The sequence below is a fragment of the Amblyomma maculatum genome, chromosome 1 (assembly GCF_055883805.1).
Source record: "Amblyomma maculatum isolate TAMU_Amacu chromosome 1, ASM5588380v1, whole genome shotgun sequence".
Taxonomy (NCBI): Eukaryota; Metazoa; Arthropoda; class Arachnida; order Ixodida; family Ixodidae; genus Amblyomma; species Amblyomma maculatum.
Window position 1 is genome coordinate 53,605,744 of NC_139344.1, and position 21,151 is coordinate 53,626,894.

Genomic DNA, 21,151 nt, shown 5'->3' on the forward strand with positions numbered 1-21,151 from the left:
AGTTTCCCAACCATGTAAATTTCCTTGGAACAGTATTGATTGCTTGTTCTCTGGGCTTTGCAATGAATACTGGAGTAAAGATACGACGGGCTTCCCAGCAGTGGATCCGTCCGAGACAAATGACACTTGGTGGAGCAGCTTCTTAATGAACCGGAGAACTTTATACAGACTATATACAAGAGATGATACAAGAGTCAAGCCGGATTTGCTTCCCCAAGGGAGCAACAATCAGAGACCAACGGCAACTGGCCGCGCCGGCCGTACAGACTGCTCAAGCAGAGCGACAAGGGACTCCGCGTCCCCGCAGTTGAGCTGGCGCCTCTTGCCCCAGCTCCAAAGCAACCACTACTCCCAGGCGAGCGTCCTATCCTGGGGAGTAGCTCCGGCCAAAAAGACACCCGGGCGCAGTCCCGCGCTCCTGAGATGAGCCGGGAGCATGCCCCCTTTCCACAAGTAAAAAAAAAAAAAATAAAAACACATTTACTGCAAACTTTCTCCTCGGCAACCTTCGCAAAGCGCACCAGATGCACGCTACACATCGCAGTGCAGCGCGACAAAAGCCTGACCCCCCTTCGCGGGTTTTATGGCCTCCGGTCACTCCCACTCGTGCGACGGCACAGCGGGAACCGCGCTAATGAGGTCCGAGGAGAGGCAAAAGAGACGCTTCTCCCATCTCCAATAGCAAAGGGAAAATAAACTCAGAGGGGGGTCCGAAGGAAGCGCTCGCATTTTAGAGCTAATGCTCTCCTTCTAGGAACTAGAACGCGACACGCAGTTCAACACTAGGTCACCCAGCTGAGAAATTCTCCCAAAGCACAAGTACAGATATACATCAACACATACACGAGGGTCTGGCATAGAAACTTACACAGACAACCCAACAACCACTGAGGCCGAACAGAGCACGGGCCTTACAACTGGTGATTGTGGCACTGTTTCTACATAGTACTCAGTCCATATTTTTGTCACTCTAATGTGCCCTCTGCGAAAGGACATAGCAGCCCTTACACCTGCCACGCATCTTGGAGTGTTTTGGTGATACTTTTCTCAAAATCTACTCTAGTCTTATTTTTTCTGTTCACTGTTCTCATTTTAGGAAACGTAGCGCAAAGAAGACAAGGACAAAAGTGAGGGATACACACACGAGCGCTCATGTGTGTATCCCTCACTTTTGTCCTTGTCTTCTTTGCGCTACGTTTTCTAAAATGCAAATGCACCAACTCGCCCAATTCAGCATTCTTGCACTGTTCTCATACTTTGGCGTTTAGCACCCCGCCACAGTGGCGCAGTGGTTGAGATGCCCGACTACTGCTCCAAAGTACCTGGGTTTGAATCCAATCGCCACCAGCTATGTTTTGATGGAGACGAAACAGAGAGCATCTATGTACTGTGCGGTGTTAGTGCACATAAAAGAACCCCAGGTGGTCAAGATTTCCAGAGCCCTCCACTATGGTGTCTCTCATAGCACGTTAAACCCCACAAACCATAAGCCAACCTTTGATGCTTAGCAGTGGTAGTACGTAGCTTGTTATTCTACAACGCTTTTAGACATCATATTGATACCTTGGAGAAAGAGAGCGAAAGGTAGACATGCTGGGGGGAACAAGAGATGATGCACAACTAGCTACCCTGCATGTTGAAAAAGTGGTGAGGATGTGCAAAGAAAAAGGAGAAAAGAGAGCACAGTTAAAATTAAGTAAGGTAGATATAGATGTGTTTCAAAACTGACTGTAATTTTGTGAGGCGCGTTTGATCTCTTTTCGAAACATTTGAAACTTATGTGCTGCACTGATTTATAGAAATATCGTTCAGTGCGCAAAAATTGTAATTATGCCCAGATAAGACAGCCTCGTTCGTGCGGTGATGTCCTGCAGCGCTTCAGTTTCCTGGTAGCCATTGGTAGACAATAATGTGTCCATTATTATTGACATACTGATGTAGTTCTTGGAATTTTTTAGCAGTTGAAGAGCTGCTTGTAGGCCTTGGAAGGCTATTTTTGAGCCTGAGAAAATGGACCATTTTTGATGGCTTTTTTAGCTAGTGTATTCAGTGGCAACATGAACAAGGAGCTCTGCCCCCATTGGAAGAACCTGAGATGGTGTTGTTACTTTGATTATGGTCGGCCTTATGGGGATAACCACAGAGCCCAGACAACTAGCTGGTAGTGCTTACTTAACTGTTTTTGTAGATGGGGCGGGGAAGAGGTGCAGCTGTTGTTTGTGCTTATTATGGAAATAAATATTGTTGAGGGTCAACAGGTTTACTTTATTCCTGATGCTGTGTATAGTTTCTAGCTTTACATTGTTTTTTGGCTACATTATGCATAGGATGTTTACACAAAATGAGTGGTTTATATAAATATAGCGATTGTAAGTTTTCAGCTGAGAAACTTCTTATCCGACATTATTGCGGCTCAACCCTTTCACTGCTTTGACAGAGCTTGGTTCTTTACATCACAGGGTATGGAGGACTGTGTTGCAAAGGGTCTGGTCCGAAGTATAGGTGTGTGCAACTTTAACAAGCAGCAAATGGCCCGACTGCTTGAATCAGCTACAGTGAAGCCATCGGTTCTGCAGGTAAGAGATCTGTTGGATAAACAGAAGATAGCCGTCTCTCATAGTGGATGTCACATTGGGACATTAAACCCCATATGGCAGAGCAGAATATAGGGATGCCGTCTTTCAAAAATACCTTCCTAGCATCAAAATGCATTGTGCAGTGTGCTGTCATTTGCATGACTCATATCAGCATTCATTGCCTCAGTGAGTAAGGCCTGCAAAAACAAATTCCTCTTTATTTGGAGGTGGTTTAGAACTGGGTGGACATAATGTATAAATATGGTAGCATCTGCATGCAGCTTCTTTTTATGCAGTATTGTTTTATATCCTGTTAGTGATGGACATAATCTCTTTACTTTCCCAGTGGCAGGGGCGGCAGGAATGTAAATTGGCAAACAGTTGGTCTGCCCTAACTTGTGGCTTGAAAATAGAAAGCTTTACCCGAGGCTTCATTTGAGAGTGAAAATTACTTCACTAAAAAGAAAATTCACCTAGCAGAAGCTAAATTCTTAACCCAGGCTCAAGAATCTCTAGAACTGCTTGAACTTTGCATTATACTGGCAGTCATGTTTTTCGCATGCTATCTGTGCAAAGTGCAGTTAAAAAGAATTTATTGGAAGTTAGGCTGCCTGTCCTACCAATCCTTTTGCACTTAAAAGTTGAAAGGCAATCTACAAGGCATCCACATCAAGATATCTTACACTAGTTGTGAACTACTTCCTTTTTCTCATAATATGTCATCGATTATCACATGCGGGTGCTGTGTGGCACAGAGTTGAGTTCCTTCAATTCCTTTCTTGTAAATTTGATTTTTGGCTTGCTGTGATCATGTTGCATAATTGCAGTCGGCACTCACACATTGCTGTGCAGGAAAAGGTCTTTAATTTGACATTGTAATTTTAAATGCCATTAAATTGGCCCTAACGCATCCACCTTTGCCTTTATTTGTACATTTTTTTTTTATTGCACCTCATGTTGTCTTCAACATCTGTTGCCTTAGATTCATAAGAGAGTCCCGTTCCTTGCGCTGTTCCTTCACCATACGAAGCTTTTGTCTTTTCACCAGACGTGAAACTCCAGAATGAATTGGACTGTTTACCACTAACACTTAAAGTGAACTGTGTGTGTATCATGGGAAAAAAAAAAAAAAGAAAGTTGTTGCACACAGAGTAATGATATGCCAAGTATTGGGAGCATTACATATGTGCCGCCTGTCTAATTGCTATGCGTAACGTCTGTGCTTTGAGCATGCGCTAGCCCTTTACTTTCCAGTTTACCGAGAAAGCTGAGGAGATATCACCAGCATAAAACTAAAGTTGAAGAGAATGGTATTTTGCTTTTTAAATTTGAACTTTTGAAAAGTATCTGCAGGTAGAATGTGAGTGCATCAGTTATGCCAAGTTCATGAGGACCTTGTTTTAACTTTGTCAGAATCAGGGTGAAATAAGAATGTGTGTAATACATGCAGGTTGATATTTCATTGCCGGGATGAGTCATACTTCCTGCGCACAAAAAAACAAAAGTGAACAAAAGAGGATTGCACACCACGGACACCAGACTTCAGCTTAATTTCATTCCAGAAAACAGGCCTTTGTAGTATGCTAGGCGGTGCCGCTGATGACTGCTTTTCTTTCAACCGTGAAAAATTCTTCATCGACCAGACTGGGTGCTTTATCAGTAAATGCTTTCAAGAGCAGTGGAGGATACGTAGTTCGTTCCTTGAGTGGCGTGGGTCATTTTGCTGACCACATTTGCTGTTGTTTGCACCAGCCAGGATACAAGGCATTTTCTAAATGAATGCAGTGTTGCACACCATTCAGCACTCAGAAAAGCCAGGAAGGTTTTCAAGCTTCTGTAGTTCTAATTTCTTTCTTATTTATTCAGAATACCTTACAGGACCATGTACAAAGAATTGAATAAGGGGAGTAACAGCAGTGTAAATATGCATATTGCAAGTAAATGTTGCAATGAATAACATAAATGCATTAGTGTTCCTTTAGTTGCTGAATAAAAATGAAATAAATTTGTCATGTCAGGCCAGGTGAAAAAAGAAAAGTATGCGCATATGTATGTAAGGATGGCAGTGAGTTTGCTAAAGCATATGCTTCTTTTTTTTTTTTTCTTCCTTAAGAAGTCAAACATTTGGTGTCACCGGCTGCGCCACTAGTGTACATGGAGGCCTGTTTCGTCCAATAAGATTCAGTTGAAATCCTGCATGCATGGTGTCTACTCTTCCTTTGTCTGCGGATTTTTCCTTCTTTTTTTTCTTTGGTACTTGAAAGATGATTTATGATACTATTAACGACACACGAACGCAGCTCTTTGTGCCTGCAACATCAGAGCAGATGACCTATGTACTGTGCTCGTGACAGCACCTTATTCTCACTTTCCTTCAATGAATTCATGTCAGACATCTACATTCTTGCTCTCTTAAAGCTACTTTAACTGCCGTTGCTGAAACAGAAAACCTACTTTAAAAAATGCTAGCAGTGTATAGTGTAGCATCTCAGTCTTGCTAGATGATTTGGGCAAGGCAATGTTTTTTTGTATGCTTAAAAGCAGAGCTTGCACAATGTTTGAAGAGACCTTTAATTCCACCATGAAATAATTTTAAGCAGTCCAATGAAATGTGCCACATTAATTGGCTAACTATGCCTCATAATTTCTAGTTTTTGTTAAAGAAGTCAAAATATGATAGAATGGATGACTGGAGATTGGATCCTTCTGAATGGGTTGGTGCCGCTAATTGTGTGTGATTTTAAGAAAGTAAACACTGAGCACATCTGCCCGCTAAAGTGGCTCAGTGATTAAAGGGGTTAAGACGTTTGGCTACTGAACCGGAGCACTCGGGCTTGAACCCGACCGCAGCGGCCACATCTGGAACACAAAGGCATCTGTATGCCTGTGTGATATCAGTGCATGTTAAAGATCTCCAGGTGGTCGAAATTATTCTGCTTCCTTCTCCTTTCCCTTACAGCGCCGTTCAGGTGTCCACCAAGAGCTATGACTGATACTGCGCCTTTCCTATAAACCAGTTCATTTTACACTTCATTTTACTTTAGCATCAGGTATATCCTGCAGTTCTTTTGGAGCAGTTCTTGCATTTTTTTCCTTTAGTAGTTGTATTTGTTTTGATGTGCTCCCTTGTGTGCTTTTGCTATGTTCACAGTGCATGGAGGTGCCTACTTCATTTTTTAATTGTACTAACTCTTATCATCATGAGTGGTATATGAGCTAGAGTGCAACCATTGTTTGTTAACATGTGCTTCTCTCATGTTGTTTATTTTTAAATGGTAACCTCCACTTTTACTGACTTTTTGTGTTTCGTGAATAATAATTGCAGGTGGAATGCCACCCTTATCTGAACCAAGTTCAGCTGCTTAGTTTCTGCCAGAAGCACAACATTGTTCTGACTGCTTACAGTCCACTTGGCTCTCCTGACCGACCATGGTAAGACAGAACTCATAGGCAGTGCGATAACTGTGAGCATGAACAGTAAAGCCAGTGTGAATATGAAAACTGCCCGAAACCTAAAGAAATAATCTTTGCTGAAATGTTTCTTTAGCTCATGATGATGGCGTCATATGAAAGTCTGTTTATTGTCTAGCTTCTATTGCTTAGGCAGTGCTGCTCTTGTGTGGCACATTCTTATTCCTTTATGGCATTAATTCACTCAGCTTACTTTCTGTAGCACTGAGGATAGATAAACGAATCAAAGCAAACTATTAAAGCTTTAGCAGATTGCTAAGGATCTGCAGAGTCGTATGGGTCAATGTAGCTGGCATGTCTCCTCTCACTCGTGTCTGCGCTTTGTCTCGTCCGCACTCCGAATGCCACACTTCCATAACTCAAGCCTTTGTGTTGTTCTGCAAAGCATGTAGAGTTCGAGGTGGGGTGGTGCACATAACTTAGGCATAGTCTGCAAGCTGCGGAGTCTCTGCGCAAGCCGAGCCATAATGGTGATGGGGGAAAGAACGGAGCGAGCGCATGTCCTTTTCATGCGGTTCATCGCATAATATACGCTGTCTCGGGCCATGGAGATTCTGGGAAAGCCGGGTTGTACGTTTCAGAATGAATGGTCTGCTGACACTTAATGCTTAAAAAGTGCCGAGCACCTTCAGAAGGCATTTCTCTGCAATTGAAAACAGAGGTGCTTTCATATATAGCCGCGAGATAGGAATAGAATATGGTACTAGTTCTGGTGTACTATGCAATCAATAAAAATCTGAAGTGTGTATTCATTTCTGATGGAGCTAAGGTGCGGATATATATTGCCAGGGGGCATTAAGATGAAAAAGACTCCGCTGGTGGCTGTGCGCCCGCAGGATGTGTTGTCAACTTAGTTCACGTGTTGTCAGTGGTCCCTGCCTCCTGTGTTGTCATTTCTGCTCACCAACACCGTGATGATATAGGTTGTATTCACTGTCGGCTGCCGCGTGGAGGACGACGGGAAAAATGAAGCCTTTCCGCTTCCGGTCCGCCATAGCCTTGGCCATCGTCGTCGTCTGTTGAGGTTTCGTTTGGGTAGTTCGGAAGATCAAGATGCTGTGAACTCTGTTTGATTCAGTAAGGGTCAATGCACTGTCTACGGATGCGGCAATAGGTCCTGCAGGTGTAAAGCTCCGAGAACAGCACAGCTGTCAACTTTTTAGGGTAGACGCCTGCTGTGGTGGGTCTTGCATTATTGCTTCTGCTGCGTCATTTTGCTAAAGTATTGCTGTGCTAACTGTCCCGGTGCTGACTGTCCCGCTCGATGTGATATAAACACGGTGGTGTGTGTGCAAGTGATCACGCATACTCAATGACAACTTCATAAACATAAACATGTATTTTCAAACCTTGGAGGAGAACTTTTCGGACTGCTGCCCTTGTGCTCCCGGTATGTGTATGCAGCGTAACCGCAAGCACGCTAAAGCGCTAGAGGAAAGCGAGGATTACCTTCAAGCCGTTGCACGTTACTAATTAGCTCTTGCTAGCTTTTCCCTGTGACTGGGGGTACCAGACCAGGCGCTGACCGGACATACCGCTGCGCGCACTACAAGCGTCGGGCTAAGATGATCGGGATACAGAACAGTGCGACGCCCATTCGTGCCTGCTTTGCGGCTGTACTAGTCACTCCCTCAAAGTCCGCTTTCCTCCGGCGTTTTAGTAGAATACATGTTACGCTGTACATGCTTGGGCACCAGGGTGTGGCTGGAATGCTTTCCGCCACAAAAAATAAAAGCAAAAGGAAAGTGTCATTCGTGCATGAATCCGAACTGCGAAAACGCTGCTCTCGGACGGAAGCAAAGCGGTGGAAATCGCTGACTTAAGGGTCACGTCTACAGTATACTAGAATGTTCTAGCTCACTATAGTCACTCAATGCCAGATCGCGATAGTGCTTCACGATTTTGTCCGTCGTGTGACTCCACCACACGTTAACTTTGGTATGCGACGACCGGGCAGCGTCGCGCCCGTGACCAAAAAAATAGCGGACGGCGCTCATGCGATGACGTCATGTGAAATTAATCTATACAGAACAAGCATGTGTTGGCTGATTCCTTTGTGCGCAGTCACTGGGCTTTTATTTATTTATTTATTTAAGAAGTGCTAACAGTCTTTGCAGGGGACCTCAGGCATGAGTGCAGCGTACTGTAATGATCACAATATTGGGGGACATAGGAGCACTTTGTAAAACTGCATTCCATGCCACTTAATGTCACAAGCCTGCTTTGCAAGCAGCTGTGTACTCTCGCGCACCCTTACATGTGCTGTGCATAAATAGGAACAAACATTAGGTGTCACTTTGATAGCTTGTGCGCCAAGGCATCTAATGATGAGCACCTGCTCTAGTAGCTGGGTAGTAGTACAGTTTCGTGAGACATTAGCAATGCATTCACCTGCTGTGTCCACCTGTGCTTGGCAGTTATTTTTTTTTCTTTCTTTGGCAAGACCTATGAATTACTTCACTCTATTTTGCTCTGCTCCTGGCATAACCTTTAGATGCATTTAAATGCAATATACTGCTTTTTGCATGGGCTCGGCCTCGCCATGTTTAGCCTACTTCCATTTCCTTCAAAGCACCCACAACCAGTGAATGCCATGAAATCAATGCCTACTTTGTGAACACAAATGACGGATCCACTGCCAACCAGTACTTTTGCTTTTTTTTTTTTTTTTATGCGTAAAATGAATTGCACATTATCTTTCTTTGTTGCTTTGCTCTTTTCAGTAGTCCGGCCGTGTTTGCGATGCAGATCAGTTTACTAGCTTGGCATGAAAAATGAAGTTCTTGTGCATGATGCACTCGCTTTGGCCCAGGCTCTCTCACTCAGTGTGCTGGGCTTGTGTGCCATGCCTTGTGCCCTGGACGTTTTGGCATCTGGCCCTGGACCAAGTGCATACCAAGATTTTCATCATGCGTTCCCACGTCCCCCAATATTGGGATCGCAATAGCGTCTGCTTAAAATGAGGAAAAACGAAAGCGAAAACTGTGTTGCTGTATATTCTTGTTACAACAGATCGGGATAGTGTCCGAGATACTGGTATTGCGTACAAGAAATCTGCGGAATCCAAATACTGGTACAACCATGCATCACTCTCTTATAATCAGAATGATCTACAAGCCGTCCATATTTAGACAAGAACTGGCTGATTCAATCCTATCACCTCTGTAAAAAGCTACGAAGCGTAGTGCCGGAACCCGAAACCACCTGGCTATTTTCAGTGGTTGTCACTTTTGGCGTGAAGCCTTATAAAGCCGCATTAAAAAGAAAACCGGTTCTGTGCCACCTAATTCCTTTGGCTGGCAGATGGTTTGATGCAACGCACCACATGATCGGCAGAGGCGGCAATCAGAAGCTGTACTTGGAGACATGCAGGTATGTGTAGGCAGATCTGCATATCCATTTGGCATGGAGCAAGAAGCAGGGCTTGGCCATAGTGGGTTTTTCTGTGGACATGGACAAAGATCTGTGTTGTTGCATTGACACACTTATGTAATTAAGTGTCCCGCCAAGTTTTAAGACTATCACGTTAAAGGCTCCGTTCTCCAGAAGATGGGGCATTGGCATTGTCAGCACTGTTGGCACCAGCATTGTAGTGAAAATACATGCGAGTGCCCTTGGCAGGTGGTAGTTGAGAAGGGAAAATGTTTGGGTGTGTTGGCTCATCGTCAACAAAGCAAAGCACAAAAAAACTACAAAAGGTGAGGTGAGGACAGGACAAGCGCTATACAGTCGAACCCGGTTATATCGAATTTTGGTTATATCGAACTCACGGAATATCCCCTTGAAAATCCCGCCACATATCGCCACAGAAAATCCCGCCACAGTCACATATCGAACTTAATTTCACCGGTCATTCGATATATCGAACTCCGCACCACGCACTGTAAAGTGTGCCTTCCCCAAAGACGATCGCATCACCCTTGGCCGTTTTCCGCGTGACGTTTTCGAGCCACGCGCGGAAGGAATGAGAGGGGACAGTTCAGCGGCGGCTGGTCTGGGAAGCGCCGCGCCCATTCCCCGAAGGCGCGCGCATCTGCAGTTATCTTTTCCCGCGTGCCAACACATGACGTTTGCAAGCTGCAAGCCATGTGCGTGGGTGTGCCCATCCTTTTGCCGAGCTATCTCTCTCCTTCAGCACGCGCTACCCATGCGCCAAGCCAGCTCAGCCCGTTTTCAGACAGGCGTCGGACGCTTTCTCCAGCGTGTGTTGCGAACCCTCTATGGCGCCTGCGGACGTTAAAAAGCGGCAGCTTTCTTTTTTCTTTTTTTGTTTGCGAGTCATCCTTTCTTAACGTTGTGCTGTTCGGAGGCTAAAAAAGAACAGGTTTTTTTTTTATATATATTTTTATTGTTTTTTGCGGGAGTCGTTTATTCCTGCATGTATGAATCAACAAAAGCACATGGTCAGCTGCTGCGATCATGACGCCCGCCCCAAGCGCGGCGTGATAAATGGAACCAGGCTTGTGCAATCAAGCCATCACGGGCACTCTGCCAAGTTCGCTCCCCGCCACCGCAGGAGCTATCAAAAGATAAAACACGCGGTGACGTTATCGCTGCGCAGCATCTTGGCTCACTGCCAAGAAATGAGCTGTGGATGAGACGACCAAAGTGACGCGCGCCATCGACATGCAAGCGAAAACGCTCGCGATTTCTGCCGCGGCGACACGGAAACCTTGTTTTGAGCTGCCGCGGTGGCTCGAGCAGCGAGAGGGACGCAGTTCCAACAAGTTTGAAATTTTTCGCTCTGTCGCTCGTCGCTGAGATTGCTTGCATGTGAGCGAGCTGGCCTTAACGCATTTTTTTTTTTCAAATTCTCGGTGCAGAAGTGGAGGGTGGGTTCATTATGCGAGTGGGTTGATTACGCGACAAATACAGTATCGTTTTTTCGCATCGTAAGTGCCGTCACAAGCCGATATCTGTGTATCGAATTATCGATATATCGAACTATTTTGCGATCCCCTCCAAGTTCGATATATCCGGGTTCGACTGTACTATCAAGTTGGCCAGTGACATGGCCATGCACAGACTGGTTGTCGAGTTGTGTAACGTCACAGTATGTCATAGCATGGCCAATTTGCCAAACGCTGCCGGTTCGCCCTTTGAGATGGGCGGGTATTATCGGAATGCAGCCTTTAATACCTTTGGATCCCTAGTTGGACACGCTGCCCCAAGGCCATGCAGATACGCTCACATAGCTTGGTTAAAGTTGGGCTTTATATCTTCATTGGATAGTCTTTCATTAGCTTATGATCATGTGCTATTTTATATGTATGATAATACAGCCAAAAATTAAAGTGTAAGTGGGATATGAATAGCAAAGTGCATGTGTGTGAAAGAGGGTTCGCAAGGGGAGCAGGCAAATTTGGGCACGCATTCACTGTTCTTTTAGCAGGTAACACTACCAAAGATTAAAAAAAAGTAACTGGCATCTGGAGCTCTACACTATCAAAACACTTCTAAACATAAAGAAATTTCATATGGTTGGCTTGACAGCTAGAGGGGAGACAGCCTGGGCCAGGGGACGCTGCGCCGCTCTGTGCGTCAGCACCCTCTGTGGAGACCTCAGCAAAACCTCTGCGAAGCGTGGCCGCGTCATCTGCTCCACGCTGCGTTCCAGCGCGTTTCCGTGTGCACGCGCAGTTGTTGCTCTCCTCCTCCTGCTGCATCCTGGCCACCGTCATGTTTCATGAAAGGGGCCAAAACAAAGTACAATGATAAAATTAAGGCACACTTTTTCTTACTTGTTTGGTAAACGGTAACGGGGTGGTTGTTGGCCCTTTATTTTAAAGTACCTTGTACCAATCGTATCTCGCACCACTGTTTGTCCCTGGCAGGGCCTCAGCGGCCATCGCGGAACCGAGTTGGCCTCAAATAACAAATATGTCAATCATTCTATCCTCATACGCGATCCTGTTTTGGGAGCTCAAAACTGTAACTGAACTAGGGATTGCACAGAGTAACTGTAGAACTACGAAGACAAAGGTCTTCCTGGAGAACTGTCCCCCCCTCGTCACGCATTTCCTTGATGTTCGTCTCATGGAGAGAGAAAACTGCTGTAAAAATGGCATGCCTCGGCTTCTCTTCAGTGACCTGGGTCATTTGAAACCCCTCATTGTTAAAGGTAGATAGGTAATTGATTTCGGATGGCAAAGCCACAGTAGCGAACTTCCCCTGGCCGCTGTCGGCATGAACCAAAGGGTATGGCAGTATGCTTTGTGCCTTTGTAGGGAACTCGTCCAAAACGCGCCAAAAACAGGCACCACGACGCCGGTAGCATCCTGTGTAGTCGTCACCGTGCTGAAGCAAATGGTGTCATAAGGGTGGCAATGTTTACTTTCATTGACCTTGTTGGGGGGTTGCCTAAAACTTCAGTCTCCAAAGAGTTCAATGGGACCTTTTTAAGTGAGCAGTCACAAAGGGAAGGGAAGCTCCCCAACTGGTGCCTGGAGCATTCGTCACTATGTACACACGTATCAGTGATTCTCCATGAGAAGTCTGGACCCTTCATTCTCTGAACAACATGGACAGAGACATCGGGGCTTCCGCATTTTTCTTTACTCTCCCACACCTTAACAACACAAGAAGTGTCGCTTCGGGTCCCTCAAAATACCGGTCGCTTGCCTCTCGCCTTTAAGTAGTAAATCCGCGTACATGTCTTTTTTTTTTTTTTTTCTCAGAGCCTGCCAACAAGCGCTCTTTGAAAGCAATGTTCGCGGCAATCGTTTTTCAGGACCTGAAGTAGAGCGCAGTGACGACATTCTATCTGTTAATTCTCTCTTTCGAAAGCACCGATAAAAAACACGTTTCCAACCAGCCTTTTTGTCAGCCAGGAAACTGAGAAAAGCAAGAATGAGAAACCCCACTGGCAAAGAGCGCCATCTTTGTGTGTGTCTGTATGCTACTGTGCCCCCTCCTCATTCTCCATCTCCTGCTCCGTGCGCACGCGCGGCTGCGCCTGGCACGCGCTCCCACGCAGGCAGGCTGCACAGACTCCATAGACAGCCGTGCGCTGCGCGGCCGCAGCTGCGCATAGATTTTGTAGTTCCTCTCCACTTCGCCAGAAACCGAGTGCTGGCAGGCGGAACGCGCGCACACCGACATCTCTTTCTTTTCCATGAAAGTCGTTCTCTAAATTCTTAGCAAAGATCAAACGCGTTCAAAAAAGTGACCGTTCTGCACAAACTCCATAGACAGCCGTGCACTGCGCGGCCGCAGCTGCGCATAGGTTTTGTAGTTCCTCTCCGCTTCATCAGAAACCGAGTGCTGGCGTCGCGGAGCAAATACCAGCTTGGGTTCCTTAGTGGGACATTTTGTAGCACTAGCAGAAAGCCTATTCCACTCGGGCACTTTCCTTTGCTGCTGTTCAGTGCAGGTATCCCAGCTTCCAAGTTGACAGCATGTGCTGCACCCCGCAGTACAGCATATGCAAATGACAGCAAATCGGGAATCTTTTAAATTGAACTCTATGCAGCAGTTTTTGTGGGCATGCCAAGTTTTTACAGGGCTTGTCAGTATTCCTTTCCATGCATTTAATCTGGTTATAATGTTACCTTGAGCTCTAGTAGTGCAATGGTACTGTGAATACTGTAGTACTGAAGTAGAGTAGAGTAGAGCACGTGCACAGCAGCCCAGTCTTGATGTGTTATGAACTTGCGGTGTTTGCTTGCTAGCTCCTTGTGGCATTTTGAGTTGATGGTTGGGGCTTGCTGAAGGAGCCCCATGTTACCTGCATATGGCAGGTCTCTTAAATGTGTATCATATCTTCTTTTTTTCTAACCTGCCCTTGATTGTCTTGTGCACCCCTTTTCTTTAGTCTGGAAAAAAAAGAGTACAATACCTTCGATTGTGATGCACACCAGATTTTCACATTTCGGCGAAAAAATGCAATCTTCTTCTTGCTTCGAACAACCAATCTTTATTGTGACCGCTCTAATGGCACAAAAGCAAAATAAGTAAACGGTGCTACAGCTACAGTGGCTTTTCTGGCAGATGCCTGCTTGCACTCAGTGCAAATCCATGCCTTTTCACAAAGTTCGTAATAAAGCGCTTATTGGCTTTGAACTGCTTCCAGCTTAGTCTTTTTCATCTTGCCAGCTGCATAAACGTAACTTCTAAGACTTGGAACCATGGTCACAGACCTGTGGTCAGCTTGCTGTTGTTGCATAAAGTCAACAAGTACTCTTAATTTCCGGAAACCAGCTAGCCTATCTTCAGCCTGTTGTAACCCTTCTGAGTGAAATTGCTTAAGGAAATTTCATCCCTTTGCTTTCTCGATACATGCCCATACATTTCTGGAACACCAAGCGCATGTGAGGCCAGCAAATGGCTATTTTCCTTCGTACACAATAGTATCACCTTTTCTTTCAACCCGGCATCGTAGTGAACTCGCTGCACCTTCACAATCATTTTTTAGGTGATTTTTCTTTTTCGGGGAAAAGGGCACGTTAGAATCGAGTAAATACAAGTACTAAATACAACATTCTGCTATGCTAAAGAAAAACCATGGTCGATGCATGTTGCTTGTTGCTCATTGTTTTCACTCACACTGATGCTATATGTGAAGGGCAAATGTATTAACGGTGCTCCGATAGTCTCTGCAGAGGCGTATGGTTCCGTTCTTGTGAACTACAACCAGTGGTGTGGCACATTGTGAATTTCGGGTCAGCTCAATGACACCTTGCTGCTCCAGTTTGTTTAACTCCCGTTCAACTGAAGCTCGGAGAGCAAATGGCACTGGCCTGGCCTTCAAAAACTTAGTTATGCGCTGCTCAACAACTACAATGTGACTGAGGGCCCTTCGTTTCCTGGAATTTCTGTGAGAATACTCTTTCGTATTTCTCTTGCAGTTGCTCAGTCACGTTGGAGCTAGGCGTCTGGTGTGTGCCGCATATCGTCACCCCTAATGGAGAAAAACCAATTCCTCCTTAGAAGGCTTGATCCCGAGTCCTTTACAAGTAAAGGTAGCGTGTGGGTCTGGCCATTGTAACTAATGAGCATGTTGGCAGAGCCAAGGACTGGCAGGTTCTGTTCTGACCACGTTCGCAGGTGCGTGTCATCTTGTTGCAAGGGTAGTGCATCTGATGGCCACAAAGTTCGGAACGTGTCCTCACTGATCAGAGTACAGGCTGCGCCTGTGTCCACCAACTTAATCAGTTTATGATGTACAGTAACTTTGAACGTGTGCCGAGATTCACGGTGTTTAGATCATACAACACTGATGATACTGCGGATGTTGCTACATGGACATCAGATAGCGGCATATTCTCTGAGGCATCAACGCTGTGATTAGGCTGAGAAGGCGACTGTATCTTGACAAGCTTCACATCGTAATGCACGCTTTCTCAATATGTCCTCGCTTGTGGCAAATATTACACGTAGCTGACTGGTATCGGCATCCCTGGGCATTGTGTTGGCCGTCACACCGCCAGCAGCGCTGTGCATTTTTGACCAATTTTGCAATAACAGAAGGTTTTCGTACCTGGTTGCTTGTTTGGTGTACCGGCTCAGTGTTCCAACGAATCTCTCTCTGCTGGTGACCTGCGCTCTCTGCTTGTACACCGATGTCGTAAGCTTTGTTGAATGTGAGATTCTCAGTGAACAGGTACTGCTGTAGTAACTCGTCACTCAGTCTGCACACAAATGTGTCATTAACATGACGTCCAAAGGAAGCATGGTGGTGTTAGCAGAAGCTGCGTTTCTTTCCTGCCCGGTTGCTGTTCTTGTTGAGGTCAGCGTCCCAAAATTGCAGTTAACTGCAAGCTTTTGAGCACTGCTACATAGGCGCTCACAGTTTCGCCTTCCAGTTGATCTTGTCACTGAAAACGGGCTCGGCTGTAAACCACTGACAACCTTGGGTCATGCTTTTGTAGTGGTGCAACGCTGCCATCGTCAGGCACTTCTGCTGGTGTGCTTGGCTGAATAAAGGCTCAGACAATGTCGTAGATCTGCTGCCCGCACAGTGTTGACAGGTTGGCCCTCTTCAAGGCTGGGTCTCTTATGTTAGCTTCAAAGTAGAACTGGAGGCGTCCAACTCACGGTGACCATGATGAGCCGTTGAATTCTGGTATTTCATCCAGAAACCCTCGTCTAGCTATGGCTTGTAAATAGCATTGTGTAGCGCGGGTCAAATTCACTCTCTGTTCGCCACTGTTGTGTTTGCGCGTCGTCAATGCAGTGAAGACATACGCAGTATCTTTAACTGTGTTTATTAAACACACCAGCGTCGGTCGAGGCGAAATCTGAAGTGGCCAGCCGAAGAACGGAGGGAACACATGTCCACAAATGGGACTTGTTTCCCAGAACGCCGTGGGGGGCATTCTGCTGGGCACGGAGAGAGGGCGAGTTCTTGCGGTGACACGTGGATAGGGCTGCCAGGGTCTGTCCATTAAGGCACACTGCTCTAGTCACAGAATGGACAAATACGAGAACACAGCACTTTGAACACAGCAGTAAGGCAGGATGGAGTCCCATGTCTTAAGTTTGGCATCAATGTACATGGCAATCATGTCCGCAATCATTTTGTTTAGATGCTCCGTAAGTCTGTTTGTCTGGGGATGGTACGCTGTTGTACATCAGTGGCTTGTATAACTGTAGGTCAAGATAGCTTACGCGAGCTTCGCTGTAAATGATGTTCCCCTGTCCATGATGAGCACTTCAGGGGCGCCATGTCGCGGGAGAATATGTTCGACAAAGAACTTGGTGAATTCTGCCTCGGTACTACTAGGCAGTGCTTTCGCTTCGGTGTAGTGGGTAAGGTAGTGAGTGGCCATGATAATGCACTTGTTATCCACAGATGAAGTTGGAAAGGGTTCAAGGAGATAAGATCCATCCCAGTTTGCTGAAAGGACATAGTTGGGGGATGGTATCGGGTTCAGTAGCCCAGCTGGTCTGATCGGTGGAGTTTTGCGGTGCTGACACTCGCAACACGTTTTCACATAATAGGCAACGTCGGAAAGCAGTCGCGGCCAGTAGTATACTTCTGCTGCTGCAACGTGCGCGCAAAGCCCAGATGCCCTACTGTTGGCTCATCGTGCAATGCATGAAGAACTTCCTGCCTGAGGCTTTTAGGCACAAGAAGCGGTGCGGCCCTGTTAGGCGCAACATTCTTCTTCGCAAGGATATCATTGCTTAAGGCGAACGACGACAAATGGCACCTGAACAAAGCAGGAGGAGAAGTGGTCTTTCCTTCTGGGTACATAATCAGCTAGGTCTTTCAACTCAGGGTCTGATCGCTGCTATTTTGCGAAACTGCTGGTACTTACCAGTCCCAGAAAAGCGTCTGTGTTTTTTTTTGGGAAGCTTCGACAGGAGCTTGGGATAAGCAGTCTGCGTCAGAATGCTTACGGCCAGACTTGCCGATTACAGTCACATCAAATTCTTGAAGACGTAGGTTCCAATGGGAAAGGCGGCCGGAGGGGTCTTTCAAATTTGCCAGCCAGCAGAGCACGTGGTGATCGCTTACACCTTGGATGGTCAACCATATAGGTATGGACGGAACTTTGAAGTGGCCCAGATGATCACAGGTACGGACGGAACTTTGAAGTGGCCCAGATATGCTCCTTCTCGGTCATTGAGTAATTGGCTTCGGGTTTTGAGAGCAACCTTCTAGCATAAATGATAACTTTTTCCTGTCCAGCGCTCTTCTGAATGAGAACAGTGCCTAGGCCTACACTGCTTGAGTCAGTGTGATTTTCAGTTTCGGCGTTTTCATCAAAGTGACCTAAGACAGGAGGGGACTGTAGGTGGTGCTTAAGTTCGTTGAAGGCTTCTGCTTGCGACGCTTCCCATTTAAAAGGTACGTCATTCTTTGTAAGCTGCGTCAATGGTTCACCGATGTGCGCAAATTTCCTGACAAATCGGTGATAGGAAACACACAGCCCAAGGAATCTGAGCACAGTTTTCTTGTCGGCAGGAGATGGAAACTGTGTGATCGCAGCTGTTTTCTCTGGGTCTGGGCGAACACTATCCTTGGTAACGATGTGACCTAGAAGCCGCAGTTCCTCGTCGGCGAAGTAGCACTTCTCCGCTTTCAACTTTAGCCCTGAAGACTTGATTGCGTCGAGCACTATGCGAAACCTTTTCAGGTGGGCTTCAAAGTTCGCAGCGAAGACAACGACATCGTCTAGATATACCAGACAAATCTGCCACTTCAAGCCTGCCAGTACCATATCCATTACTCGCTGGAACGTGGCTGCTGCGGAACAGAGGCCAAAGGGCATCATCTTGGAAGTCATCTGGTGTGATGAACGCAGTCTTCTCGTGGTCTCTTTTGTCGACCTCGATTTGCCATAGCCGCTTTTCAAGACCATCGATGAGAAGTACCTTGCATTGCAGAGCCGGTCCAGTGTGTCGTCAATGCGAAACAGAGAGTAGACATCCTACTTTGTTGCACTGTTCAAACGGCGATAATCAATGCAGAAGCAAAATGTGCCTTCTTCACTAGAAGACTGGAGCCGCCCAGGAGCTCTGCGATGGTTGGATGACATCGTCATGAAGCATTTCCTCTTTTGATCACATATGGCCTGGCGTTCTCAGAGCGATATACACGGTAGGGACTCTGACGAAGCGGTCAGGCATGTTTGTCTGTGATAATGCGGTGCTTTGCCAATGGAGTCTGTCATGCCTTTGACGCTGAAGAAAAGCACTTGCTGTAATTTTCAAGAAGATTGCGAATCCGGTCTTGTCTATCTCAGGGTAGTGCTGCGTTGATGGCGAACGTGAGCTGCTTGGATAGGTTGGGTGCATCATCTTCGGCTTGGCTGGTAAGGGCGACGACATCTACGCTGTCTGCTAGCTCATTGAGAAAAGCAATCGTGCCCTTGTTGAGATGCCGGTATTCTTCGTTGAAGTTCGTGACCAGCACCTGCGCCTATTCATATGGGCGATACCTTTTGCGATGCTGAGCTCTCTTTCCCTTCAGTAGTTTCAATTTGTGCATTGCCCACTAAGGCGGCGACGCTTGATCGGGGCGGCACGGTCAAGTCTCTGTCGAGGACATTCAGAGCGATGCAAAGCGTCGAGGTCATCGTGGAAGGTATGGCATCCGTCGAGAGCATGATGAGCTTTAGTCGATGATCACCCAGTGTTCACTGAGAAAATCCATACCCGCAGTAATGTCTCACGAGCAGTTCTGTAGGACCACGAAGCTTGTCGGATAATTACGCCCATTCACCGTCACTGTTGTAGGGCATTAGCTGAATGGCGTAATAAGGTTACTACTAGTGGTGCGGATTAGCAAGGTATTCTAGGGGGGGGGGGGTCACTTTCTTGAGCTTGGCGGCAAACGCAGAATAGTGGGCTCCGGTACCGAGTAAGATGGTAACCGTGTGGCTGTCGGCAGCAACTTCGAGGTCACTTGTTCACGTCCTCGTATCGCACATTGGCTTCAGTGTTCGATCTCTACTTCGTCATGTGTTAAGGTCATGGCCGGGGGACACCGTTGTCACTTCGCCGGGTGGCGGTGTCAGCATGGACTCTGTTCGTGGTGTCATCAATGTTATCGTCATGCGTAGTGGCGGTGTCTTTTTGAAGCCTGGGTGCATGATCATTGAGGGCGTCTTCAAGAGGAGCATCAGCGTAATGGCGAGGTCTTCGTCATCCATCGGCGATAGCAAAGGATCTTAGTCCGCCGTATAACAACCTCACCTCCAAAGGTAATTACACCTTTAGTTTCTCTTTTAGGGGCTTGGAGACCTACCCTCTACATAACTGTGGCCTGGTGACGCAAATCGGGCATTGTCCTGCTGCATAACAATGGGAACTGTAGACTGGGCCATTGTCACTGCAAGATCTTCTTTCCAGGTCCAGGTGGGGTCTGTTAGTAATCCGTATTGAGGTTGGAGCCCTTGAAGTCGGTGGCTGACTTGGGCTGTGGGCAGGTCTCCTGGGATGACACGAACAGGGCTATTGTCTCAGCTTGTAGGAAGAGTCCAGAACATGAAGGCCAGCACCTCCACCAGATGTCACATAGTGGTGAAGAGTCCGTTGGCGACAACTGAGGAGGCTTGAAATTCTCAAAATAAACTCTTTATTAGGCTGACTTGCACCCGCAAAAGAGCTAAGCAGTCGACAGCGACGATAGCAGCAAGCGTGCTCGGCGGTTGTCGATCAACGAATGCCTGTCGCACCCGTCAACGCTCAGTTTTAAGGCGGCAAAGAAACATCTAGATATAGCCGCTAGCAATGACTAGCATAACCTGGAACATTATAGAAACATACACAAGTGACCGGAATCTTCGAGATACATCTCGCTACATCTGGAGTGGCAAAGAAAGTGATAAGACTGCGTCTCACCACAACGGGCATGAATAAACAAACAACACAGAATTGATTTGCGCACTGGGATCACGATGACAAGGCTACATGCTGGCAGCTGATGGAAAAGAATAATGATTTGACCAGTTCATGGCAATATAAACGAACTTCTTGCAGCCTAGATTAGCTGAATATAATTGTTTCTGCATAGGTTGAAACAGTCACATTTTACAGTTAGCACTATTACTGGCTCTGTGCTTGAGTTCAACCCTGATATCCTGTTTTTGTATGCATGTTTTTGTCAAGTTTTCACACTTGAGCGTGCCACTTGCAATCTCTCTGTCCATCCACTGCAGTGCATTTGTGGTTATTGCATTCGGCCACTGACCCCAAGGTCATGGGTTCAAACTGCAACAATTACGTATTGTTTTGTTTACGTTTTCTTTGCAGGGCAAAACCTGATGAGCCTGTTCTTTTGGAAGACCCTGCAATCAAGTCCATTGCTGAGGCACATGGGAAGACAGCAGCTCAGGTTATACAATAAGACTCAATATACAGCCGTCAATTTGTTGACATGCCAGTGCACAATTCCTTTTTTGTAGAGAATTGTCTCTGTAAGCGACTTTTTGCGGTGTAAATGACGTCAGTGTTTATGTCAGGGTGTCTAGCAACCTGCAAAATGTAGAAAATTTGGTGTTAAGAAAATTGAGTGCACCTGGAGAAATCGGGCTATGGTCCAGGGGATACCACTAAAAAATTGGCAATGTCAGAGAAAAGGACCGGTTAAAAATAACATAATGGTCTTCCTGCAATTGCGAAGGTACATGGTTGCCCATTGAACAGTCTGTGGA

At 46.4% G+C, this 21,151-nt stretch overlaps 1 protein-coding gene across 3 annotated transcripts in view; it reads left to right on the forward strand.

Moving 5' to 3' along the window:
• LOC146202388 (aldo-keto reductase family 1 member B1-like) overlaps positions 1–21,151 on the forward strand; it is a 90,248-nt gene that overhangs the window by 40,670 nt on the left and 28,427 nt on the right. For all 3 annotated transcript variants that reach the window (XM_084588146.1, XM_084588144.1, XM_084588145.1), the window contains exons 6-8: positions 2,460–2,576; positions 5,902–6,008; positions 20,751–20,832. In XM_084588146.1, the coding sequence (XP_084444272.1) occupies positions 2,460–2,576; positions 5,902–6,008; positions 20,751–20,832 (306 nt within the window). The remainder of the gene's footprint in view (positions 1–2,459; positions 2,577–5,901; positions 6,009–20,750; positions 20,833–21,151) is intronic.